The sequence below is a fragment of the Ogataea angusta genome (genome assembly GCF_019207475.1).
Source record: "Ogataea angusta isolate 61-244 chromosome Unknown 61-244_NODE_11_length_350522_cov_89.849751, whole genome shotgun sequence".
Classification (NCBI taxonomy): Eukaryota; Fungi; Ascomycota; class Pichiomycetes; order Pichiales; family Pichiaceae; genus Ogataea; species Ogataea angusta.
Window position 1 is genome coordinate 88270 of NW_025065225.1, and position 16799 is coordinate 105068.

General features: G+C 53.5%; 12 protein-coding genes across 12 annotated transcripts; 7 read left to right on the forward strand and 5 right to left on the reverse strand.

Moving 5' to 3' along the window:
- Positions 1-90: 90 nt before the first annotated feature.
- On the forward strand, positions 91-744 carry KL928_004788 (uncharacterized protein; the record flags this gene model as incomplete). The annotated part of the gene is made up of 1 exon (XM_043205524.1): positions 91-744. One exon carries the CDS (start codon positions 91-93, stop codon positions 742-744), a length of 654 nt encoding a protein of 217 aa, XP_043057783.1.
- A 5-nt stretch (positions 745-749) lies between these two features.
- On the reverse strand, positions 750-1646 carry KL928_004789 (uncharacterized protein; the record flags this gene model as incomplete). The annotated part of the gene is made up of 1 exon (XM_043205525.1): positions 750-1646. The coding sequence occupies one exon, from the start codon at positions 1644-1646 to the stop codon at positions 750-752; it is 897 nt and encodes a 298-aa protein (XP_043057784.1).
- Positions 1647-1710: 64 nt separating this feature from the next.
- KL928_004790 (uncharacterized protein) lies at positions 1711-1983 on the forward strand (the record flags this gene model as incomplete). The annotated part of the gene is made up of 1 exon (XM_043205527.1): positions 1711-1983. One exon carries the CDS (start codon positions 1711-1713, stop codon positions 1981-1983), a length of 273 nt encoding a protein of 90 aa, XP_043057785.1.
- Positions 1984-2002: 19 nt separating this feature from the next.
- On the reverse strand, positions 2003-2605 carry KL928_004791 (uncharacterized protein; the record flags this gene model as incomplete). Its single annotated transcript, XM_043205528.1, has 1 exon — positions 2003-2605. One exon carries the CDS (start codon positions 2603-2605, stop codon positions 2003-2005), a length of 603 nt encoding a protein of 200 aa, XP_043057786.1.
- A 75-nt stretch (positions 2606-2680) lies between these two features.
- Positions 2681-4594, reverse strand: KL928_004792 (uncharacterized protein; the record flags this gene model as incomplete). Its single annotated transcript, XM_043205529.1, has 1 exon — positions 2681-4594. The coding sequence occupies one exon, from the start codon at positions 4592-4594 to the stop codon at positions 2681-2683; it is 1914 nt and encodes a 637-aa protein (XP_043057787.1).
- Positions 4595-4737: 143 nt separating this feature from the next.
- KL928_004793 (uncharacterized protein) lies at positions 4738-5112 on the reverse strand (the record flags this gene model as incomplete). The annotated part of the gene is made up of 1 exon (XM_043205530.1): positions 4738-5112. One exon carries the CDS (start codon positions 5110-5112, stop codon positions 4738-4740), a length of 375 nt encoding a protein of 124 aa, XP_043057788.1.
- A 46-nt stretch (positions 5113-5158) lies between these two features.
- Positions 5159-6814, forward strand: KL928_004794 (uncharacterized protein; the record flags this gene model as incomplete). The annotated part of the gene is made up of 2 exons (XM_043205531.1): positions 5159-5178; positions 5368-6814. 2 exons carry the CDS (start codon positions 5159-5161, stop codon positions 6812-6814), a joined length of 1467 nt encoding a protein of 488 aa, XP_043057789.1.
- Positions 6815-6933: 119 nt separating this feature from the next.
- On the forward strand, positions 6934-11679 carry KL928_004795 (uncharacterized protein; the record flags this gene model as incomplete). The annotated part of the gene is made up of 1 exon (XM_043205532.1): positions 6934-11679. One exon carries the CDS (start codon positions 6934-6936, stop codon positions 11677-11679), a length of 4746 nt encoding a protein of 1581 aa, XP_043057790.1.
- Positions 11680-12235: 556 nt separating this feature from the next.
- KL928_004796 (uncharacterized protein) lies at positions 12236-13157 on the forward strand (the record flags this gene model as incomplete). Its single annotated transcript, XM_043205533.1, has 2 exons — positions 12236-12414; positions 12623-13157. The coding sequence occupies 2 exons, from the start codon at positions 12236-12238 to the stop codon at positions 13155-13157; spliced, it is 714 nt and encodes a 237-aa protein (XP_043057791.1).
- A 33-nt stretch (positions 13158-13190) lies between these two features.
- KL928_004797 (uncharacterized protein) lies at positions 13191-14957 on the reverse strand (the record flags this gene model as incomplete). Its single annotated transcript, XM_043205534.1, has 1 exon — positions 13191-14957. The coding sequence occupies one exon, from the start codon at positions 14955-14957 to the stop codon at positions 13191-13193; it is 1767 nt and encodes a 588-aa protein (XP_043057792.1).
- Positions 14958-15032: 75 nt separating this feature from the next.
- Positions 15033-15473, forward strand: KL928_004798 (uncharacterized protein; the record flags this gene model as incomplete). The annotated part of the gene is made up of 1 exon (XM_043205535.1): positions 15033-15473. The coding sequence occupies one exon, from the start codon at positions 15033-15035 to the stop codon at positions 15471-15473; it is 441 nt and encodes a 146-aa protein (XP_043057793.1).
- An 82-nt stretch (positions 15474-15555) lies between these two features.
- Positions 15556-16782, forward strand: KL928_004799 (uncharacterized protein; the record flags this gene model as incomplete). Its single annotated transcript, XM_043205536.1, has 1 exon — positions 15556-16782. One exon carries the CDS (start codon positions 15556-15558, stop codon positions 16780-16782), a length of 1227 nt encoding a protein of 408 aa, XP_043057794.1.
- Positions 16783-16799: the final 17 nt, after the last annotated feature.

A 16799-nucleotide genomic window follows, 5' to 3' on the forward strand; every position in this document is an offset into this window, starting at 1 on the left:
AACGTCGTGTTCGACTGGTTTATTGGCAGAGAACTCAACCCGAGAATAGGGCCCTGGGACATCAAGCTATTCTGCGAGCTACGGCCAGGAATGCTGCTCTGGTTACTGATAAACCTCTCATGTGTCCAGAAACAGTACTTGGAGACCGGAACGGTGACGAACTCGCTCTTGTTCGTCGCTGTGATGCAGTCATTCTACATTTTCGACGGAGTGCTCAACGAGGAAGGCGTGCTCTCGATGATGGACATTACCACCGACGGCTTCGGTTTCATGCTCGCATTTGGAGATCTCTGCTGGGTCCCGTTCACATACTCCCTGCAAGCAAGATACCTCTCGCTCAGGCCTGTGCATTTGTCGCCAGCAGCCTTTAGCAGCGTCGTGGCCATCATGGCCATTGGATACTACATTTTCCACTCGTCCAATAGCCAGAAAAGCAAGTTCCGCCAGGGACTGCTTCCGCACATGAAGAGTATCAAAACAGACCGCGGAACAAGCTTGCTGGTCGAAGGATGGTGGGGACTGTCGCAGCATATTAACTATTTTGGAGATTTATTGATTGCATTGAGCTGGTGTCTTCCAACAGGGTTTGGCACGCCGTTGACATACTTCTATGTGATATACTTTGCCTTCTTGCTGCTGCACCGCCAGAAGCGGGATGAGCATAAATGTCGAACCAAGTACGGCAAATCCTGGACAGAGTACGAGAAATTGGTTCCGTACAAGATAGTTCCATATGTATACTGAATCGATCATTGTGTCTTTTTGCCAAACGTGACCGGCTTCTCAAACGCCTTGTAGCTCACCTGGAGAGAATTGAGCCACTTCAGAGCGATCGAGAAGATGAAGAAGAGAAACAGCGACACAAACGTGCACATCACCAGCCCCGGCGTGAAAAACCCGTACTTGTCGAACAGCGAGCCGTCCACAACGGCGCTCGTGCTGGCGCTGTTTCCTGTGCTGTAGTTGACGCTCTCTTGGTCCGGCTCGTAGATGGTGGCCGTCTCGTCCTCGATCATCTGGTTGATCTCGTCAAACGCCTCGTTCAGCTCCTCCTGGATCGTGTCGTAGTCGCTCTCGTCTACCGCGTCCGCGCGCTTTGTGTACTGCGAGATTTTCTTGACGTAGTTTTTGGCCTGGTCCAGGAAAGAGACGGTGCTGTGGAACCGAGGAACACCTTGTATTATGACGGTGTGCGGATTGGCACCGATCGAGATCTTCTCGAGGATCGGTAACTCAGAGACATCCAGCCGTGTCACAGACACGCCCTGACGGCCGATCTGGTCCAACCAGTCGCTGTCGCGGACGTCCACTGTGGCTGACTTGCATTTAGAGGAGACCGCCACGGCCACATCTTCCGCAGTCTTATACAGAACGTGTGGAGCGATGACTGCAGGCTCTGGCAAGTTGGAGGTCAGGTCTCTGTTCAGATCCCGCTTCGAAAGCCCTTCCACCTGTAGATATATGATATTATCCTGGGGCCTGCTGGTACAGATGGACTCTGTCAATTCCCTGACTTCTGCCAGTCTGGACGAGGGAATGAGGTACTCGAAGTCGGCATTGAAACGCGTGCCTGCCACAACAAGCGGAGCTGTGTTTTCAAAGGCCCGGACAGTGCCCAACAGTCCAAATAACAAAAGTCCCTTCATGTCTTCTTAAAACTATTTTGTCTACGTTTGTGCTGCTTAAATCGGTAGGGTAAGAAAAAAAACCATGTCTACCGTGCACATCAGTACGTTCAGCTCTCGAAATTCTAACCCCACAGCAAACATCTCGCAAGCCACGAGCGAGGACCAGATCGTGCGTCTGGCAGGCTCGTTTGGAACTTTGTCTTCTGTCTCGCTTCAGCAGGAAAAATCAGACAACACCCAAAAAGCCAAAGTAGTGTTCCAGCAACGCGAGGACGCGCAAAATTGCATCGAAAATCTACACGGCTACCGGCTGGACGACCACTACTTGATGACGAGGGATTATCCCCGGAATTAGCGAAATATATTACTGTACATCATGCAAATGAAACGCTCTTCTTGCTGTCCGGCTTCAGAATCTCCTTCTTGGCCAGCTTGGCGTTCTTGCGCCTCATAGACCGTGCCGTGGCCGCCTTGAGCTTGATCTCCTCTTTCTTGTCCTCCACCTTCAGCTTCTTCTCCTGTTCCTTGCGCTCCATCTCCTGTCTTCTCAGCTCCCGGATCTCCTCGAGTCTCTTGGCCTTCTCGAGCTTCGACTCGTTCTGGAGGTCCTTCTCGTCGTTGATCTGGTGAATCAGCCTGTTGAGCGTGATGGAATCGTTGTCAGCGACGAACTTCTTGCCCTTCTTGCCTCTCTTTTTCAGCACTCCCGGCTGGATCGCCTTGTTTAGCACAGGAATGTCCAGCTCCTTCTCATCGTACACCTTTTCCTTCTTTTTTCCGTACAGCTTGGCGATTCGAAGCTCTTTCTTGAGCTGGCTCTTCTTCACTTCTCTCTTCTCGCTCTTTGGCGTCAGCTTCGGCTGCGAAGCCAGCATGTTGCGAGCCAGCGAGTCCTGCCTCACTTCTGGCTCCACCTCACGTTTCTGGTTCTGTGTGCTGCGCCGCTTTGCGGCCTTCGTCTGCTTCTTTGGAACCATTTTAGAGACCTCTATTTTTTTGCAATTTTTTTTTTCCCTGAAAATTTGTAGCACAGCCAGTTTTGGTAGCTGCAATCACTCACTCACCTCTCTGCCAAAGTTGCGATCAGCACAAAGCCCCTCTGAAAAGTTGCGCTTCACGCTGTCGTAGTAGCCAGAGAGCTCATGAACGAGCTCATAAAGACTGGTCAATTTTCTGTCCTTCAGCTCCTCCTCCGAAAGCTCCTGTGCTGGCTGTTCGCTGTCGCTCACGTCGAGGTTTTCCATCATGGTGAATTGCACAACTTCGGGTATCAGATGGTCGTGGTCCGTGTTGCCGATCTCGTCGATCTGGCTGATTTTCTCCCGCTCCTGTTTCTGACTGTCTCTTTTGACCCTCTCGATGATAGAGCACTTGATCGACGCTTTGGACGGAATAGCAGACTTAATATATTCCAGGTAATTTCCAAGCTCCTTGAACAGCTCCTCGGACGACTCGAAGGAGCGAGGGGTGCTGATTAGTGGCTCCAGCACTTCTTTCGATATTATCGTCGAGCTGGGCAGTTCTGTGTGTATTGTCGGCGAGTTGGGCACCGGGTCCGTGTGGAATCTCGTGGACAGAAGTTCCTGTAGTCGTTCCTGAGAATCTGCGCCGAACTCGTCGCTCGGAACGTTGAGTTTGTCTTTCTGGAACAGCTGTAGACGCTCCAGAACGTCTGTCGGCCTGATGTGCGGGTCCAGAACACAGCCACCGCAAGACTCGACCGTCTTGGCCACCATGTCCAGCTTGTAGTTGTTGATTTTTCCCTCGCCGTAAAGCTTCAGCAGCATCACCTCGAGCTCCGATTCCTGAATTTCGAGTTTTTCCTGCAACTTGCGGAAACTCACCCGTTTGAATAGCTGCAGGTACTCCAGAACAAACCGCACATGAACCAACTCGGTGACGAACGGTATGAACTGCGCAAGCAGGTTGCCCTGCATCAGTTTGTTGAACTCCTCGTCGTCGCGCAAAAGTGCGTTGTACTTCGCAATGTCGGTCTCCTGAACGTGCCGGTACAGCTCCATCAGCTTCACAATCTCCGGAACGTCGTCGAATCCCTGGAAGTCGCCCGACTGGAACGGGTCGATCTCGCTCTCGCTCAACAGGTTGCTGATGATGTACTTCATGAGCACGTCGACGCGTCGATCGTCGCCGCACTCGTTGAAACCACGGAAGCTTTCCTGGAAGCAGTGGTTGGCTGTTTGGAAGTCCTCGTCGAACATGGCCACGAGGCCGGCGCACTCCTTGATGATGCCCACGATTCGCGACTGCGGGATGCTCGAGCCCAGCTTATTGGCCATTTTCGTCAGTCTCGAGAGCTCCTCGACGTCGATCTCGCCCTGGCTCGCAATCACCATCTCCAGGGCGATGACTTCCAGCAAATATGCGCTTTTGATTGCTTCTGATGAGCCTGTGACGGCCGCCTCTAGCTTCTGTAGCAGCAAAAGGGCCTCGTTGTAGTTCTGTTCCGCCAGCAGCACGCCTGCGCGCCCCAGCTCGACTCTTATAACCAGCCGCTCGTTGTTGGAGTTGCTGGCTCTCAAATACGCCGAAAACTTGTCGTACACCTGCTTCTGCAGCTCCGACGAGCACCCGGCGATCGGATGGTCAAACCTGTGCAGCATTTTCGAAAACGACGCCTCCCCGTACGACGCACCCATCTGCAGTAGTTGCTCGAAGAAGAGGTCCAAATACCGCATGATTTTGGCCGAGTCTCCCAGCTCGATGCTCACCTTGACCGCCTGTTTCGTCGACTTGAACACGTACTCTGGGTTATCGTTTTTGTCTATGTTTTCCTGGAACACCTGGAGGGCTTCTTGTAGCTTCTCGTCCTGCCGCAACTCCTTGCCCCAGAAATACCGGCTCTCCATGTCGGGGCCGGACTCGTCGACGCTTTCTTGGACATCTTCTTCCTCAAACGAGAGCTCTTCCTCCTCGTCGTCATACATGTCATCGTCCCAGTCTGACATGGCAAAATTCGGTGATTTAATTTAAATTATTGTCCAGGTACCTAGATAACTTTAAATAATCCGTTTTCGTGGAATGTCGTTCAAGCGCGAACGGAGCGAAGGAGGGTGGGAACACAGGGCGGACTCTGGGGCGTCTGGGGCGGCTATTTTTTTCGTTCGTCGTCTAAGTTCAAGTTCCTCGTGAGCTCCTCGAGCTCCTGCTGCTCCAGAGCTAGCATGAGCTCCAGTTCGCGCTCCAGTGCAATATCTCGTCCCTCCGGCTGCTCGTCTGCCTCCTCCTCCGAGTCGGCGTCGTATTCTCGCTCGGTGTCGTACTGCTCCAGCAACCTGTCCAGGTCGATTTGCTGCTGCGGGTGCGCGTTCTGCGCCTGCTGCTCCGTCTGCCGCGTGTCGCGGCGCTCCTCCTGGCGCAGCACAAACTCTGCCATGGGGCCTCGTCGCAGCTCGGCACACCGCTCGCGTCGCTGCGTACGCAGCTGTGCCAGAAGCTGTGCGCGCGACTGGTCGTGCACCTTCATCGGGCGGAACAGCCTGGTGATTCTGTCGTTCTGTCGCTGCACCAGCATGCTTATGCTGCTGGCCCCGTCGTTTCCCGCGCGTGACGGCACGTGGTCGCGTTCTGTCATGGTATCTACTTTCTCCAGATTTTTTTACCTAGCACAGCCTTACCATGGCGAAAAAAAAAATTGACTTGACTAATATTAATATTAATATCTTTTCCATGCTCAGACAGTTCAGACAATTGCCAAGACTGTGCACACAGGTCCGCGTAGGTATAGCCCAGAGCACCCGCCACTAACCGGCCAGCACTACGCGCTCTCCTCTGAGGCCAAGAACCTCATCTCGAAAAACCTCGAGGACGTCGACGCCGAGATGTACGACATTCTGCAGAAGGAAAAAGCCAGACAGAAAAACTCCATCACGCTGATTCCGTCCGAGAACTTCACCTCGCGGGCCGTGATGGACATTCTGGGCTCGGAAATGCAGAACAAGTACTCCGAGGGATACCCTGGCGAGAGATACTACGGAGGTAACGAATTTATCGACATGGCTGAGAGTCTGTGCCAACAAAGGGCTCTCAAGGCGTTCGGGCTCGATCCTGCCCAATGGGGCGTCAACGTCCAGCCTCTGTCCGGCGCCCCAGCCAATCTGTACGCCTACTCGGCCGTCCTCGAGGTCGGCGACAGACTGATGGGACTGGACCTGCCTCATGGAGGCCACCTGTCCCACGGCTACCAGACTGCATCCACCAAGATCTCGTACATCTCCAAGTACTTCCAGACGATGCCGTACCGACTGGACGAGAAGACCGGCCTGATCGACTACGACACGCTCGAGAAGACGGCCGTGCTGTTCAGACCCAAGGTGATTGTGGCTGGTGCGTCTGCGTACGCGAGAGTCGTCGACTACGCGAGAATGAGGCAGATCGCCGACAAGGTCGGCGCCTACCTGATGTCCGACATGGCGCACATCTCCGGTCTCGTGGCCGCCGGCGTCACCGACTCGCCGTTCCCCCACTCCGACATTGTCACCACGACCACCCACAAGTCTCTCAGAGGACCAAGAGGTGCCATGATCTTCTTCAGAAAGGGCATCAGAAAGGTCACCAAGAAGGGCAAGGAGATCCCGTACGAGCTCGAAAAGAAGATCAACTTTTCGGTGTTCCCGGCCCACCAGGGAGGTCCTCACAACCACACCATTTCTGCTCTGTCTGTGGCTCTGAAACAGGCCATGACGCCAGAGTACAAGCAATACCAGGCCGATGTCGTTTCGAACGCGGCCTACTTTGCCCAGGCGCTGCAAGAAAAGGGCCTGGATCTCGTTTCTGGAGGCACTGACACCCATCTGATCCTGATCGACCTGCGTTCCAAGGGTATCGACGGAGCCAGAGTCGAGGCTGTTCTCGAGAGAGCCAACATTGCTGCCAACAAAAACACCGTGCCGGGCGACGTCTCGGCTTTGTTCCCGTCCGGCCTGAGAGTCGGCACCCCGGCCATGACCACCAGAGGCTTCCTGAAGCCGGAGTTTGCCAAGGTTGCAGACTTCATTGAGGAAGCCATCAAGATCGCTACCGATCTCAAAGCTAAGGAGACCGGGGCCTCTCCTAAGGAGAAACTCGCGGACTTCAAGCGTCTGGCCAGCGAGAGCGACGCCGTCAAGCAGCTCGGCGCCGCCGTCCAGGAGTTTGTGTCCCAGTATCCAGTTCCAGGCGAACAGTAGTGCACCGCCACATAATATTTTTCTCCAACGGCTGTGTTTTATTTACATAAGTCTAATTTTTACCAAATCATAAACATTATCCGCTCTTTGTCCATTGTTGACCACTCCCTGGCTACTTCATGTCGTTGAACCTGGAAGAGCTTGACCAAGTTCTTTTAAGCTATCTCAAGTCGCCAGAGGTCCGAGAACCGCAGCGGCAGGCTCTTGCTCCGCGGACCGCCCTGAAAGCCCGCGAGCCAAACGTCCAGCCCGTCGTGCAGGACCCCGTGGATCTTGCTGTTGGGTTTGTCAACGAGATTGTCGGCGAAACGCGCTCCTTTGGCGCACACGGACTGGACAGTTCCACTCTGCGGACCATAGTGCTATGTCTCGAGGCCGTGGAGAAGACAGATCCCGTTTTACACATTGGCAAAACCCTCGAGGCCTGCAAGGTGTTTCTTTCGTCTGGAATGCTTGCTGAGCCTCGGTTTCTGCTGGAACATCTTTTTTGTCTGAAAAGACGGAAAGAAAGCCCGTCTTTGGAGGATCTGCTTGGAGGCTATGAGTTTGCACAGTTTGGGCCCAAGTTGGACGCTGAGTACATTTTGGTGGTCCTCGAGCTGATAGTGGCGTTGAAAGCGCACAATAACTCAACGCTTTTTCCAGATACCATCATTGAAAAAACGTCGCCATTGATATCGTCACTTGACAGACAACAGCGACTCAAGTTCCTCGCCCTTCTGTCGCAATTTTGCACCATCGAACAGACCGCAGAGTCCCTCAAATTGCGCTACTACGCTCTTACGCACTTAGAAGACGCCGGTGCAGAGTTTGTACTGGCCACAATCGTGCATTTTGAAAGGGTATGTGATGCATCAGTTTATTCCAGCACGGCCGAAATGTTCTACAATCTGTGCTCCTTGTGGACTCAAACCCAGCGATCTTTGCGTCCGTTGGAGTTCCTGATCCACAGATACCAACAGCTAAAACCGGCATCTTGCACCCTGCAATGGGAGGCGATGATATGTCAGCAAGCTCCGCCGTCCGCTCTTGAAGACCATGTTTCGTATTTATTGACCACGCTCGACCTCTCCGACGCCAGCAATCGCCAAATCTTACACAAAGCACTGGAATTTGAAAGATCGGTCGCCAACGAATCGTTCTTTGCCGCCAGTGTCTGTCGAGTAATCAAAGGACTCAACTTCAGTTTAAAGCCAGATCAACAGCTCGTTCTTGCACTATTACAGTTCTCGAAAAACCTGGCACCATGCTTAAACGTGTACGATATGACGACCATCATGATCAAGGATCTGGATCCACTGGTGCACTCGGGGTTTGAGATCAAGGCTCTTTCTGTGATGACAGAGGTGCTGAAGAACCAAAATCAACCAAAGAGACTGCGCAACTTCTCAAATTTGCTTTTCCACTTTGGCGGCAAGCTCTTGACGAAGAACGAGACCGAAGCTCTAAGATGCTGGCACAAGTGTCTGGATGTCGAGGACATCCTTGTTGAGCAGAACACTGACGAGTTTGGACAGCTGAAAAATAAAGCAGAACGTATGCTGAACATGCTGATCGAGACCAAAAAATACAGTCAATCATACGACATAATCATGCACGTCCTTCAGTTATTCGAGCAGCTCCATCTGGGCTGGCAGGTCGAAAAGTATCAAGACGAGCTGACAAGAACGTTTGGCATCTTATTCAAGCTGGTTGCCAGGATGATCGTTCGCATGGACTCCAAACTACCGGTAAAGATTCTTGGCGCGTGTGACAAGACACGAGCATTCTCTACGATTGAGCTCATCAAGATCTTAACTGCCATGAAACCTTCGAGACGCGACCAAATTTCAGCCCTGATAGTCCAGGTCAAGAATGAGTTGCAAGACAACGGACTGTTTCTGTATTTTCTGTCATCCATTTCAATGATTACCGAGTTTGGCCTGGCCTTGAAATCCATTGAGGCCCTCAACTTTGAAAGAAACTCGGTCATGAGCGGATACCGTGACATAATTGTGTGCCACATCTATTTATTGCAATGTTGTGCCCAGATGGACGAGGAGCTGCTCATGAAATCGCTCGCTGCTGTGCTGTCGTGGGCCAAGACCAAGCGCGCAAGGGTTTCGGTCTACGAGCTGGAAGTGTTGACAATGGTGGTCCGTGTTCTCAATTATTCTGGTCTGACAGATTATTCCAGTTATTTGTTGGACGTCGCGAGACAGAATGCGGATTTCGGCGACTCGGACTTGGGATTGAGGATAGAGGCTGCCTCCTTGAAATTGCAACTGAATCTTCCAGACGAGGCTCTAAAGTATCTAGACGAGGCTCCAAGCAACGCCCTGGAAGCTGTCAGGTACAAAATGTTGAAGACTGAATGTCATCTATTATTGAGATACGATACAGCCCAGCAAGAATGTACTGAGCTGCTCTCGGTCTTCAAGAACGAGGAGCTCCAGCTGTCCAAGCAGTCCAGCAAACTCAACGTCAGCAGTCTGTTGATGTTGGCTGCGAGGGTGTCGATGCTGATGTTTCGGTTCCACCGCGAGAAAAATAAAATCGAGAGTGTGCTGAATCTCAAGCAGAGCATCAGGGTGCTTCAGTCAGTGATGAAGAACTTTCTGGTCACCGACGGGAGCTCGATAGAAATCGACCTTTGTCACAAGAACACGCTTAAAATGCAGTTTGTCTCGTTGATGCTACAGGCTTACAGCTCACTGGCCGCCATGATGCTGGAACTGGGGCTGGCCAAGGATTTTGAGTACTACGAGGCAGAGCTTGAGAAGGTTCTTACGCACCAGTCGTCCGTGTTGCTCAAGGCCAGGTACTTCTTCAAGCTGGCCAAATACCATGTCTACAAGAATGATCTTGCAGGAGCAAAAGATTTACTGGAAAAAGGCACTCGATGCACGCAACAGATGCAATTTGAGTCGTTCCTGGTGGAATTTGAGAAGCTGAGTGCGTACGAGCTCTTTTATCAAATGGCCGACAGCAACGACGTCCACGCGATCCGCGACAAAGTGGATCTGTTTTTCCGTCTTCTGGCGGAGCACGAAGTTGACGGCGGCAAGTTCTACCAACAGGTTGTGTACGAGCTTCAATTGGGCCGCTCGTTGATCACCCAAAAAGACCTCATTGCATTCCTCCGCATGTTTCTTCCTCTGAACGGCAAAGAAAAGACCAGCTTGGTGAAAACTGCCGTTACCAGTATCAAGGAAACGATATTCAAAACGGTCAACCAGGACCTCGAGAATATTTTTGCGGGCGACTCTGTGGTTGTCATGAAAGAAGGCGTGATGGACAACCGCTACGCTGCCTGTCTCCGGGAATGCGCCAAGTTCGTGAACGAGCCCAGATTGGTGAGCGAGGATATATCCAAAGGAGCGGTTTCTGTGCTTCTCGCTAGCGGAGTTAGTTCACGCACTGATTTGGAAACAGTGCTGTTGCGAAACGAGCTGATGCGCTACGAGTCCATTGAGTACGACAGGAAATTGAGCCTCGCTGTCGAAAGCACGCGACAACTGGTCCCGCTCGTTTGCCAGCCCGGTTACCAAGTGTCTGCTTCGCAAGCTCACGAACTTCCTTCTGTTCTTCCGTCAGGCTGGGTCACCGTGTGTCTGGATCTTGAACTGAGCAGCGGGTCGTTGATACTCACACGGTACGGCCCAAAAGAAGATCCAGTGTTTATCAAACTTCCTCTGGAAAGGCATCTCATTGGCCGTCACGCATCCTTTGGGTCCGCAGTCGAGGAGCTGGAGGCCGTAATCCAGGAAAGTGACCGCACCACCAGAATTGAGGTCACCTCGCTGGTGAAAACTAGGGCCGACCGTGCTGATTGGTGGGCCCAGCGCAAATCGCTGGACAGGAGACTGAAACAGCTCTTATGGGAGATAGACAGTCACTGGTTTGGCTGTTTCAAAGGAGTCTTTGGCCGTTTAGTTTTTGACAAGGCTGTGGTGGAGGAGACTCGTGTCTCTCTTGAACGAATTTTGAGCGGGAAAATTGGTCATTCTGTTGAACTTGGAACGTTTGAGGCAGAACTGATCCTCCAGCTTGATCTGGACTCGGAAACCGCCACATCGGACGTGGAAGACTGGTTCCAGCATATCCAGATCTCCGACGAAGCGGATTACGGTCGTCTTTTTTTGGAGATTGAGCCAGAGCTCCGCCGGGCACGTCCTATATCCACGGTTGATCATACTGTTCTCGTTGTGTCTCCTGAATGTGTCAAGCTGCCATGGGAGTCTGTGCCGTTCCTTCGAGACAGATCTGTGTCGCGAATGCCATCTATGAAGATGCTTGTGGATGTCCTTAATGAGCGGAAGGACGATCTCTCTGTTGGCATTTCTGCCGCAACAGGCTACTACGTGATCAATCCGGGCGGAGACCTCAAAAGAACGGAGACTAATTTCACGGATATATTCGCTGGCCGTCGCGGCTGGGAAGGTATTATTGGCAGTCGCCCCAGCGAGGAACAGATTTCCCAGGGTCTTCGGAGAGATCTATATGTCTATGTGGGCCACGGCGGGGGGGAACAGTATATTCGCTCGAAAACCGTCAAGAGCATGACAAAGCTGCCTCCAGCGCTGCTTTTGGGGTGTTCCTCGGGAAAACTGAAGACCCAGGGCGTGTTCAAGCCACACGGAACTGTCTACAACTACCTGATGGGCGGAAGCCCAATGGTGGTAGCAAACCTTTGGGACGTGACCGACAAGGACATCGACAAGTTTACTCTTCAAATGTTTGAGAAATGGGGATTTTCAGGTCCACTGGGCTGTGATATTGGCCAAAGCATTGCGCAGAGCCGCGACGTGTGTGTTCTTCCGTACCTGAACGGCGCTGCTCCCGTGCTGTATGGTCTTCCGTTCAAGTTACGTAATGAGTTATGATGCATATTTATTTCTTTCGAAATACAATAAGGTTTTGTAGAGCCATGCAAGAAAATTGGCTGTGTCGGGGTTGGCTGGAAGCGGATTAGGGAGCGTAGCAAGGCTTTCGAGTATGGACTGATCGGGGATGTTGACGTGGAAAGTGAGTGGATCGAACGTGACGATGTGATTTGATGGGGCTAGAGACAGATGGATCCCATTTTCGTCGGAAAAATGGCACTTTGTGCGGATGTGTTCTATCTCTTTTTTCAGTGTGTCTAGAGTGATCTGTTCTATAACCTGTGCGTTTTTTGCCAAATAGCCAACATTTGGATACCCCTTCTCCTTGGGGGTGATGAACGGCGGCGTGAGGGCGAAGTCTGGATTTTTTCCGATTTTTTGGAAGCCGTCGAGAAAGGTCTTGTCGTTGGGCAGGTACATTATCAGCTCGTTTTTTTTCGCTGCGGGCCTGGTATCAGGAACCATCACTGTGTGAAACTGCGAGTCGGCCAGCTCGTTTTCCACACAGACGAATTTGACGAACAAGTCCCTGGGGACGACCACACGAGACGGGAGGATGGCTCTGCCGGGGGAGCTGGCGATTTGCGCAAACACGTTGGAAGAGAGGTCGTCGTACGATTGGATTCGTTTAGCAAACGCGCGGCGTCGGCCGGACCATTTTGCCGGTCGTTCAAACGCGGGCGAGCAGGGCACCGACTCGGGGACATTATCGAGCGGTTTGTTTCTTTTGAGTCTGTGAATCAGAGACGCTTTAAATTTCATAAATAATATTTTTGGGCATCAAGTGCGTTTGATTTTTCATAAATAATAATTTTGGGAATTACGTGCATTTAATTTTTCATATTTTTTAATCATCACACAATGAACCGTCTTCGATATTTCTCGTCCAAGACGCCGCCCGTCGAGGCGTACAAGCAAGCAATGTCCTCATTCGGGTCGCAAGGTACGTAAGCTTCAAGACCAGCAGTCTAACGCCAGCCATGATCCTGACAGCGCCGGCTTTGTCGTCGTCTGTGTCCGATCTACACGGAATGACACTTTCCTCGGTTAGTTCGCTCACAGTCAGTCCCGAGCCCGTCGTCCAGTTCAATTTGCAGGTGCCGTCCAGGACGTCGCAGACGCTGCACGAGTCCGGGTTCCTGGCGCTGCACATTCTGCCCCCCGTGAAGGAGTCCGTGCGGCTGGCCAGAGCGTTCTCGAGAGGGACGCGGGGGAACTGTTTGACGAGGCCGTTTGAGGAGCTCAGAAAGGACGAGTGGTCGTACTTCACGACGGAAAACCTGAAAATACCTGTTCTTTCGCTCGCCGAGCGGATCCTGATCTGCGAAAAGCACCAGGTGTTTCGTGTATATAATCATGAGCTGTGGACGTGTCGAGTGCGGGAGATTGTCCAGCGAGCCGTCGACGCCGACGCGACGGGCGGGCTACTCTACTTCAACCGACGGTTTCACGCGGTGGGAGGAAAATTGGAGCATTGATAAATTCATTCGTGTGCAGACTAGTCGTAGCTGCTAATGCTGGAGCTGTTTTTCGAATTTACTGATTTCGTTCGTGATGACGCGGTGTTTTTCCGCCCGCTGGCCGGCGCGGATACTTCTGTGTTCCTGGCGCAGCCGCACCTCTGCCGTCTTGAGCTGCTCGATCTCGAGCTCGAGCCGTCTGACGTCGTTGGCGATGCGTTCCTTTTTCTGGATCAGTTTCTCCTTCTTCTGCACCAGCGGAGCCCGTTCGGCCTCGAGCGCCGCGACGCGCGCCTTTTCCGTCTCGAGCTTCTCGAAATGCGCGCTCTCGAACGCCTGCAGCAGACGCATCTCCGAGTCGTACGCCCGCTTCGTGTCCAGGTACCGCTCGTCCACCTCGGACTGCTGCGTGTACAGACACTCGGCCTCCTTGGACAGCTTGCTGATCTCGCACTCGCTCTTGGCCACGGCCTGGCGCAGCGACTCGACCTTCTTGTAGTTCCGCGTCTCGTCCGTGAAATACGACCGGCTGTTGAGCGACTCGATCTCGGCCTTGAGCGCGGACGACCGCTTGCGCCAGTCGGTCTTGAGCTTCTTGAGCTTGATTTTCTCGCGCTCGATCGCGGCCTGCGTCGTCACCACAGACTCCTGCAGCGTCGCGAGCGGCGACGAGTGCTTGGACTCGGTCAGAATGCGGTGTTTGTGGATCGTGCTGACGGTGGCAGCGGCCAGGAGCTCGCGCTCGTCCTTGCCGTTCACGTTCACAAACTCCACGTCGTACTGCGACAGCGGGCTCAGGCCGCTCACAATCACGAGCTCCCGCTCCTCCAGGCCGATCAGCGCCGTCTGCTCCCAGATGATGCCGTTCACCATCACCAGCAGCTGGTCTATGTACACGTTGCGCAGCTCGAACGCGACGGCAGTCTCGCCGGTGTACCAGATGAAACACTGGGCCGAGTCGGCCAGCGACCGCGTCCAGCCGTCCGGGTCTCTGTTGGTGGTGACCAGCGCGTTCTGCTGGTAGTACTCGCCCGAGTAGAGGTCGGGTCTGCCAAACATGGTTTTCGCCGCGGAGACGAACGCCCAGATCGGCTGCTGCACACGGCCGGTCATGCTCTTGATGCGTTTCTCCACGTACGGCGTCAGCTTGGCTTTGGAGCTGCTGGCGGCGAGCGTGGCGGTCTGGGGAGGCTGGGTGGCTGGACTGGAGTAATTCAGAGACGGGAACAGAAACAGCCGGCAGTAGTTCTCGAAATTCTGCGCAACGACCAGGCTGGCCGACGACACGTCGTTCATGTTAAGGATCTGGTGGTCGGGCGGGAAGGACGCGGGCGCAGAGTCGGCGGACTGGTGCGAGTCGGCCGTCTCCTCAGACGACGACGAGGCCGGGCGCACGAGGCCGGGGATCGTGCTGTCGGCGATGTGCGACGAGACGGTGATGGTCTTTGTTTCTGGGGCGAGCTCGCCGGTGTACGGCTTGGCGACGGGCTTGCTGGGCAGCCTGCTACCCACGGACGAGTCCTGGGGCTTGGCCGCCAGTTTCCGGAGCCACGGGTGGACGTTGCACATGATGGTGTAGATGGAGAGCGTCGCGTAGACAAAGTCGACGAGGTGGTCGACGCGGAAGATCAGCATCTGGCGCACGCGGCTCTTGAGAGGCGACCAGGTGTACAGTAGGTGTTTGAGCGAGGTCTTGGGATATCGAACGTAGGCCGAGTAGAGAAACGCGTCTGTGACGGCAGACCCGTCAAGATAGACGAGATACACGTTTTTCACCAGAAACGAGGCGAGGTTCTCGACCAGCAGGACGACCAGCATCGAGAGAAATGCGTTGGAGATGTATTTTTGCTTTGTTGATGCCAGATTCGAGGCCACAAACGCCTTGGCCAGCAGATGCATGTAGTCAAGCAGCCCTGGCGCGACGAACAGCAGCGCGAGCGTGAGGGCCACGTCGATGCTCAGAAGCCCCAGCAGATACGACCCTCGCCCGAGACCCGACGATGCGGAATACTCTGCGTTGTGGTCGAGCCCGCCGAGCTTGTGGCGGTACACGAGCGACAGCGTCGACCTGAGGAAGCGCGACGAGTTCAGCGTCGCGTACAGCGTCAGCACGGCGACGCTGATCCAGCTCGGAAGCACCATGAGGACGGCCAGAATGGCCACTGTGTCTGTCAGGGGGTGCAATGGAATGAGAGACTTGGGCTCCATCGGTGGAAAAATGCAAATATCTGGGGTCTATTAATGCCGGAAAAATATGACTATGGCAGGGGACGAGCGCAACCGTTACAATTGCCTATGCACGCCAGGTCTCAGTACATCAAAGATGTGAAATAAAGTTGGAACTAAAATATTTGATTCATTGGGCTGGCTGCACGACCCGAAATTATTTTCAGCTGTACGGTATTAATAATTATTCATGTCGTTGGAGGCCATCAAGTTCGACCCGCAGAGGGTGACGCTGGAGATTCTGAACCAGCTGCTGGTCCCGTACGATACGCAGTACCTGGCGGTTGGCAGCATGGCGCCATGCGACGCCGACGCGTCGTTTTCCGGGTACGAGGCCATCAAGGGCATGTACACCAGAGGAGCGCCGGCCATCATGCTTGTGGGGTGTTTTTCCGTCGTTGTGGAGCTGGACCGGGTGATCAACAAGAACGACAACCCCTTTGGATACAACACAGGCGATCTGGCGGAGTTCAAGACCCTCCTGGAGCAGAGAATAGACCTTCTGGTGCAATCCAGACCAACGGCCGTCAACCTGCTCAATGGCTGCAACGAGATGAAGAAAATCATCCGGGACGCACACAGCCTCAAGGAGCTTTACTCTGGCCTGTTCGACTTCACCGTCAAGCTGTACAAAGACGATCTGGAGTCGAACTTCTCCATAGGAGCAAACGGGGTGAAATACATCTACGAGGAGCTGGAGAAAGAGGGCTTTACGGGCGACTTTTCCGTGATGACCATCTGCAACACGGGCTCGCTGGCCACGTCCGGCTACGGAACTGCTCTGGGTATTATTCGGGCGCTCCACAAAGAGGCCCAGTCCAACGCGACCAAAATGAGCCATGTGTACGCCTGCGAAACCAGACCGTACAACCAGGGCTCGAGATTGACCGCGTACGAGCTGCAGTACGAGAAGATTCCGTTCTCTCTCATCACAGACAACATGGTGTCGTTTTTGGTGGACTCGCTGGCACGCCAAAAAACCGATCGATCGCTGCCAAGCCTGGCCCCAATTAAATTTATCATCGTGGGAGCAGACAGAATAGTGAAGAATGGAGACCTCGCCAACAAAATCGGCACTTTCCAGCTCTCGCTGATTGCGTCGCTGTACCCGTCGATCAAGTTCGTTGGAGCGGCCCCTACCACGACGATCGACTTCACCAGAAACACCGGAGACGAGATCGTGATCGAGCAACGGCCAAAGAAGGAGCTGACAGAAATTATGGGAGCAGCGGTCGACAAGGACGGCTCTTTTGTCCAGGGCAAAGACGGCGTCCAGCTACAGAAAGTCAGAATGGCGCCGGCTGGCATAGACGTGTGGAACCCGTCGTTCGACGTGACGCCGCACGAAAATATCGACTGTATCGTGACGGAGAAAAAATATTTTCTGAAAAAAAACGGGGTGTTCAATCTCGAATAATTCATATTCTATTCTTA